This window comes from Panicum virgatum, chromosome 1N, assembly GCF_016808335.1.
Source record: "Panicum virgatum strain AP13 chromosome 1N, P.virgatum_v5, whole genome shotgun sequence".
Lineage (NCBI taxonomy): Eukaryota > Viridiplantae > Streptophyta > Magnoliopsida > Poales > Poaceae > Panicum > Panicum virgatum.
The window spans coordinates 10,088,084-10,095,846 of record NC_053145.1 but is presented as its reverse complement, the minus strand read 5'-3'; the positions used below and the strand labels follow the sequence as shown (position 1 = coordinate 10,095,846).

Below are 7,763 nucleotides of genomic sequence, written 5' to 3'. Positions count from 1 at the left end.
AGGGGTCCGACTTGGCCGCTGAGGGGAGAGCTCGTAGGACGCTGGCCATTGGTTCGGCGGCATTGGTTCGGCGGCGAGCTGGAGACCCAGACCCGGAGTCTTGAGGGCAGAGTTGTAGTTATAGGGCTGGGTAAGATTAAAATTATAATCAGCTCCTTCTCTCCCAAACATACGAAACACAGCTTTTATAGGGACCTGAACAGAAAACTAGCTTGCGGCCTGCCCGTCTTCGAGACTGTTCGGCTGACCAAATTTCGGCTTGTCTCGACTTATTTTCTCTCACATAATACTATTTATTCTACCAGCCCAACACTATTGTTTTAGTCAGCCGAACAGCCTCGAGCCTCCGCGCGCGGCGTGCTCCTTTGGCCCCACACAAAGCTTCTCGATCCTTCGCGAAACCCAAACCCCCTCCCCTCGCTTCGTCCCCTCCTTCCTCCAAAACCCAGATCCCGAAGCCCCGCCACCACGCCGCATGGACCATCCATGGCGCTTCCCCGCCGGGGCCAGCGCCGACCTCTGCCCAGTCTGTTCCGCGCGCCACTTCCCCTTCTGCCCGCCGCCGCCTCTCCCGCCGCACCCCTTCCCGTATGACCTCCACCCGCCGCCGCCCCCGCCTCATCCCTTCCCTTATGACCCGCCGCCGCCGCCGCCGATGTGGGGCCCTCCGGCTCCTGGGCCGAATGACCCCCACCCCTACGAGTTACCCGGCAGGGAGGGGCCCCACAAGCGGATGCGCGTGGGCGAGGCGCCCCCGTTCGATCCGTACGGCTTCGCGCCCCCACCGCCCTTGGGAAGGGCTCCTATGGAGGGCGATCGGCTGCTTGGCCTGATCCGGGACCATGGCCGCAATCCACTTCCTGGATCGGCGTGGTGTGGCGAGCCGTGCCCACCTGACGGCGGCTTTGGCTACGGTGGAGGTAGAGGCTATCCTTCTCCGTACCCGCAAGGGGGCGATTTTGCTAATTTCGACCATGCTGGAAGGTTGCCACCTCCAATGCCAATGCATGATAGGAACAATGGCTTCGGTCATGGTTTTGCACCGGGAGAAGGGTCTCATGAGAAGTATCTTGATAGCACCGATCACCATTACCATCAGTTCCACCCAGAGGCATTGCCTGGTGTGCCACCGCACCCTCCACTGCCTCCTTATGCGGATGCAGCAAATCACAATGGTTCCTGTGCTTGGCTTCCTGGGGCAGGTGCTGTACCGCCACCACCAGAACCTCCATTTCCCTCTCACCGGGATTACCATACTGCGCTGCCACGGCCGACTGCAAACTCATCGTTGTTTCCTGTCCTTTCTGGTTCTCCAGCTACGGCAGTTAATCCACCTAGAACTCACACCTTGCCTCAAGTTCACCCAATGCTAAATGCAAGCCGTCATAACAATGAGGTTGCTTCTGTGATCTCAATATTTTAATGTATCGTAAATGTTTGGTACAGCATAATCTTCCATCAGAAGCACTTACCATTTTATGCTTGTGCACTCACAGGGATCAGGTTTGACTTTTCGGCCATTGTCAGAGCAAGACTTGATAGATGGAAGGTCAACCAACACAGAACATTCTGTGGAAAATTCCAAGGTCACAATCATCAATGCATGCGATCTGTTCAAGCAGCCCCGTCGTGCTTCACGCCCTGACCATATTGTTATCATCCTCAGAGGGCTTCCAGGTTTACTGAAAATATTGTTTATATTCTTAATTATTCTTTTTTACCACTTTTTTTTATGCTGCCTTCAATATTTACTAGTTCCTACTGATAGGATAAGTCTTGTTATGGTTGTTGGTGCATGTGAGCACCTAATTACCTATTTACCTAATTAACCTTTTGTATCCCCTCTATATATGTACCCAAACTGCCATCTTATTGGGTTTAAGAAATATAAAAACTAGTTATTGGGCCAACACCTACTTCCTATATTGATAATAAGTTACTAATTCAGAGCATGGAAGTGATAGGCTGAACAATGTGATAAATGAGATCTTGTACATTACAGTTAAATCATAAAACTTTGTTTTGCTGTTTTAACTGGTAACTGTCTACTTAGTAAAATTTCTTAATGACATTGTCTGTACAGTATTCCCAATTATGTTTTTTTTGTATTTTCTTTAAGTTATTTCATAAATCTGCTGTTAGGTTGCCCTTCACTATTGTTGTGAACTATAATTCGTACAGTCTTTTTAACATATGTAGGTAGTGGAAAGAGCTACCTGGCAAAGGCATTACGTGATCTTGAGGTTGAAAATGGTGCAAATGCACCTAGAATTCATTCCATGGATGATTATTTCATGATTGAAGTTGAGAAGGTCAGTAGAGATCGGTAACTACTTTTCTCTGTAGTGAGTTTGTTTAATGGTTGTTTCTAACTGAAATATGCGTAAATTTGGCCAATATTCTCTTAGAAATCGGAAGATAATGAAGGTTCTAAATCTTCTGGTGCATCAAAAGGGAGGAGGCAGTTGACCAAGAAAGTGATTGAGTACTGTTATGAACCGGAAATGGAGGAGGTGATATTACATTCGCTAGTTCTGTAATTCCTTTTCTCTTGTTATACACACTTGCAAAAAATTTGACCTCACTCCATTAGCAAGCTACAACGCGCAAATGCTGTCATTTATGAACACAAGCAAAGCTAATTATCATACAAATGAAATAGTAATTCAATGTTGGTGACAGTGTTTACTAAATCTCACTAGAGAAAAGGATTTTGAGGTATCTTTTTTTGAAAAGAGATTTTGAGGTATCTTGCCTTGAATGTATGATGCACAACTGCAACATTTTCAAAGATTAGCCACAGGAAACATATTTTCTTGTGAATTATGTCACTGTTTAGGCCTTCTCTGGCCAGGGACTTTGGATAAAAAACGACAAGTCACCTTTTCTTTTGTTTCAGCACATTTCTTTTTTTTTGTCTATTTTTTTAGCTGTTTGTCAATTATCCTCTAAGGCGTGACATTCATTGCTAACTTTCCCTGTACATGTTAGACTTACAGGTCAAGCATGTTGAAGGCATTTAAGAAGACCCTTGATGAAGGAAATTTCACATTTGTGATTGGTATGAAGTTATTTAGAGTGTTATAACAATCATATAGCAACTTTATCTGAACCACTACTTCGTAGGTCGTATTTACTTTTATCGTTGTCTTTCCAGTATTCTGGAAGCCACATATAATGGCCTTGAAATTTCATAGATTAGCGGAAAGTTTATCACATTTTCTTTTATTTTCTTTTCACACTATAAGCGTTACATGTCAACAGCCGACAACCTGAAATATTTGATTATCCTTTGGTTGGTTTATCAGTAATGTTTTGCGATGGAATGGATTCCTTGAACATTTGGACAGTGCCCAATTTCATGGCACTTCATGATATTCTGTACTGTTTAAAACACTCATTTTAATAACACCTTAGCTGCCCTAGCAAAAGACAGTGGTTATGCGCCATGAGAATCCCTTCAATTTCACCAACGGCTGATTCTATGTTTCTGGTAACTGACTTGTTTACTGCTGGTATTCCTGGCGGTTTTAGTGGATGACCGCAATCTGCGGGTAGCTGATTTTGCTCAATTTTGGGCAACTGCGAAGGTAAATCCTCAGTCTCTGATGTGTTGACTCCAAGATTTCTTTCCATATGGATTTCTTCTTCTTTGGGGGTTTTGAACCCTTAAAGAGGCGCCCACTGCTTGAAAAAAAATGCAATTCTGAGGATATGCTAGGTTTTCCTCACCCCCCCCTCCAATGGAGTATTCATGGCATGGAATAGTTTTTAACCAGTTATGAGGAAATCAACCCCCCCCCCCTCCTAGAAAGGTGCTCTCATCCTATTAAACCTATTTGGAGTCGCAACATAACCTCCATACCCGCTTAGGTTTATCATTCTCTCCTTAGCTCCCTCCCTACCTCTTGCAAGTTCGCTCTCCTGAATGATGTAACACTTGTTTTACCATTTTTTATGCTAGCTGTTTTTTTTCCCATTGACATTTAACTAACATGAAGAAGAATATTTGTTTTTGCTATTGATCATTCTTGGCGTCTGTACGTGCTTTCTTTGATTTTTTCCCCATATGTTATGGCCAGAATCAACTGTTGAGTTGCAGAACGAATTTGTTTGATTTTGGTCTCTTACTGCTTTAGTTGCGCTGAAGTAACATATTGTGTATTTTTTGACGATATAACTTGTTGGGCACTACTTTGGTATAAACTCTCCAATTTGCAATGTCAGTAGACTAATCTGTCCTTTCATTGGACAATATATTTGACTTCCAAGGGCTACCTTAATGTCATTTTGACTTATTTTATTTACTATATCATCTCATTTCATGGTGAATCCATCATGATGGTGTTCTAATTCTTCTTTTCCTTTTTGCAGCACTCAGGCTATGAGGTGTACTTACTGGAGGCACCATACAAAGATCCAATGGTAATTTCCTGCTGTATTTTCAATCATAAGTGAATTTCCTGTTAAACATGTATTTAGGTGTTTGGCAACCACCTCAAATGAACCTTGGGATGTCTCAATATTCCTGTCTTGACATAGTTCCACAGTATTATCAGCCAATCTGCTAGTGCCTAATGGTTCTAATGGAGCGTGCACATGGAAGTCAGAAATTGTATTGATGTGAGGCAGTAGAAGTTTACCAGCATGCGCAATCTTCATAATCAGTTACTCACCGTTAATGAGTGAAACCAACGAACTTTTGACTCATGTTCCAACTTCAGTCAAATGTATAAACTTTTGAGGCAACCCATAGAGTATTTTACTGGTTCCCTGTAGCAACCATCTAGAAATTTGTACAGTGCAACTACTGAAAGTCATTCTGCTTTTGGGTTTGGAAACCTTTTACTGACTGGATAAAGGATTGAAGGATGTATCCTATTCATCATTCTTCCTAAGTTCCTATGAAAGTCATATCACTTTCAGGATGGCATTTATTTCTGTTCTGTATATTTATTTTTCTTATTTACTGGATTAACTGAGAGCTTAAGGCTAGTCTTTGTTATTGCAATTACCTTGCTATATCAAAGCAGATCTTTGATATCCACATGAATAATAGGGTTGTGCTGCAAGGAATGTGCATGGATTTATGTTGGATGAGATAAAAAAGATGGCAGCAGACTGGGAAGAGGCTCCACCACTGTATCTGCAGCTAGATATACATGTATATTTTTTTGCTGTTATTCATATTTGCTGTTATGACCTTAGGTGCATGATTAATGACGTCTCATGATATATTATCCTGTTTATTTCTCAGTCATTATTCCATGATGATAATCTTCGTGGCCACTCTATACAAGAGGTAATGCTATTATTTAGCTACTTTTAAATAAATCAATACGCTAATGATTTTTGATCCGTCAAATAGGTTGATATGGACACAGAGGACAATGATGACGTTGCTAATGAAACTAGTACCACTGCTGAAAACTCAAAGAAGGCTATAAAAGAAGCACCGTGTGATGAATCAAATGAAGGTGCACCTCTTTAACATTTCTTACATTGTTGACCGAGGATCTAGTGTATTTTTGTGTCCAGTTAGTATATATATATTCTACTCCATATGCTCGGTTAAGCAAACATCACATTGAGGTTTATGAGTGCTAAAATAATTGTTTGTGCTGGTTTCTCAAAACCAGGGGGAAATTGGAACACAGAAGCAGAGGATGATCTGGATGCCTTCAAAGAGCTAGGACAGAGCAAATGGTCAAAAGATGTTGAAGATGACACTGAGAAGACTGAAAATACGGAGGGAAATACACACGCTCTTTCTGGCCTGGCCCAAACATATAGCACTCGTCAGAAAAGAGTCAGTTGGGGTGATCGTGTATGTGTTATGTTTAAGTGTGAGCTTTAATGTTGCCTCTCTTGAAAAGTCAGATAACCTCTTAGCTGAAACATATCTTGTTTACTAGCTGTGCATATTTATTTAGTTATTTATGGCATATATCTAGTTTACTTCACGGATAGAACTTGACAGTCATGTTTATTTGACGTGTCTGTAAGTACAACAGCAATGCTATAACTACACAGATGATGTGCATGTGAACAAGAATCATAACTGTTATGTTTGCCTTTTTTTCCCTAGGATACATGCTCACTCTTCATCTTATTTCTTTGCAGCTTGAAAAGGGTGGGTTTTCCATTGCTGCAACTAAAAGAAAACTCGCTTCATCACTAGTCATAGGGCCTGGATCAGGGTACAATTTGGTAAGTATCTGCGCATTGCTAACTTTGTGTCATTTAATCAGTAGGACATCCACTTTATGCTGCTGTCCATCATTTGGCATATGCTCATTTTGGCATACCATCCATTGTCATATAAGTCACTTCTCTCATCCATCTATAAAATGTAGATCCTGCAATCCTGGGAATGGAGAATAATGAAAATAAAATGTTATAAAAGCAATGTCTAGGAACAATTTTACGTTTTATTTTTCTTACACTATTCTGTATGTGATTCTGTTGGAACTTGGTGCTCTGGCCCCAAACAAAAATTTATATTCTTATAGTTTGGTGCTAAAATTGTAAACTATAATCGTTCTCATTGATTCCAGCAAGCAGCCTGGACCCTGTAGCAAACTTGTAAGTATAGAACTGTATCTTGCAGGTCTCCAACCCCTTGGCTGGAGATAATTCCACAGGGATGAAAGGGAAGGCCAATAATGAGACCAAGAAAAGGTTCAGTGAACAACTCCGTGCTGAAGGTCAATCCTTCAAGGCAGTTTTTGACCAGAGAAAGCAGCGCATCAGAGTTCTTGAAAATGGAGACGATGAGTAGTCCTTGACAGAGAAGCCTCAAGCCTATCATGTCTGCCCTTGAGTTCTCTGGATGCCCAAGGTATGACCTGGAGGGAACGGGCGCAGACATCTCGGAATCACCACCTTGTCTCCTCGTCCTCCAGCACGCCACAATTTTGCGGCGTTCCATGATGCGTGGGATCCAGATTTCTACTCTGATCACCGTTGGCCATTGGCATGGTCTATGTGTATTAGTTCCAATGAGGTTTGTAAGATGGTAGTGGTGTGAATAGGGCTTGTTTTTTCAAGGGTAAAGGGCAAAGGCCATAGCCCATAGGATGTACTGTACCAATTCATCAGCCACACTAAATGCTGGCCAATAGTTTTACATGTATCCGTCACGTTGTTATCATGAGGAAATACTCATTTAGCTGCCTCTTGGCAACCTTACATAATAAACTGTTCTAGAGTTTGAATCTGAGGTAGTTTGTGCTCTCTGGATTCAAAATTTGTTAAGCCAAGTTAACCGAACTTTCTTGTATCGTTTAAACAGCGTTTACAGCAATCTTACTCGTTCAGTTTGCCAGCCAGTTCCCGTAACTGTACGCCGCGGGTCCCTGGCCTTCTGGGCTTCGAAAGAGCTGGACCACTAATGTTTGCACACTATTTGTACTCGACACGCTCGCATGCAACATCAATCATACCAGACCACATATTAGAGCTGAATATAATTATGAGGATCTGTCCAGAATTTTTGAAGCAATTGTTGTATCATATTGACGTAATGTTACTCAAAATCAATAAATTTTCCTTTTCAAAAAATGCAAATAACTAGAAAAGCAATTATTGTATTATTTTCGTGCTGCCATGAATTATTGTAGAACTTGCGCACCCCCCCATTCGGGGTGGGGAGATAAGTTGGGAAAACCTTCTCAATTCTCATGATGTGGGTGTTCATCACCTAGTGAGTAATCCAAATCTAAGATACATGTAGTTTAAAGGTACGAGCCAACCTTTGGTCC

General features: G+C 42.0%; 1 protein-coding gene across 2 annotated transcripts; it reads left to right on the top strand.

Annotated features, from left to right (window-relative positions):
• The first annotated feature begins 355 nt into the window (after positions 1 to 355).
• On the top strand, positions 356 to 7,222 carry LOC120655084 (YLP motif-containing protein 1-like). Of its 2 annotated transcripts, XM_039932812.1 has the most exons (14): positions 356 to 1,202; positions 1,317 to 1,396; positions 1,497 to 1,677; positions 2,200 to 2,312; positions 2,409 to 2,513; positions 2,992 to 3,061; positions 3,535 to 3,590; positions 4,375 to 4,425; positions 5,060 to 5,164; positions 5,258 to 5,302; positions 5,369 to 5,477; positions 5,640 to 5,827; positions 6,124 to 6,210; positions 6,611 to 7,222. In XM_039932812.1, exons 1-14 carry the CDS (start codon positions 476 to 478, stop codon positions 6,779 to 6,781), a joined length of 2,088 nt encoding a protein of 695 aa, XP_039788746.1. In that variant the 5' UTR covers positions 356 to 475; the 3' UTR covers positions 6,782 to 7,222. The 2 variants fall into 2 exon arrangements, with proteins under 2 accessions (XP_039788746.1, XP_039788744.1); XM_039932810.1 differs by having other exon boundaries at positions 357 to 1,396.
• The last annotated feature ends 541 nt before the right edge of the window (positions 7,223 to 7,763 follow it).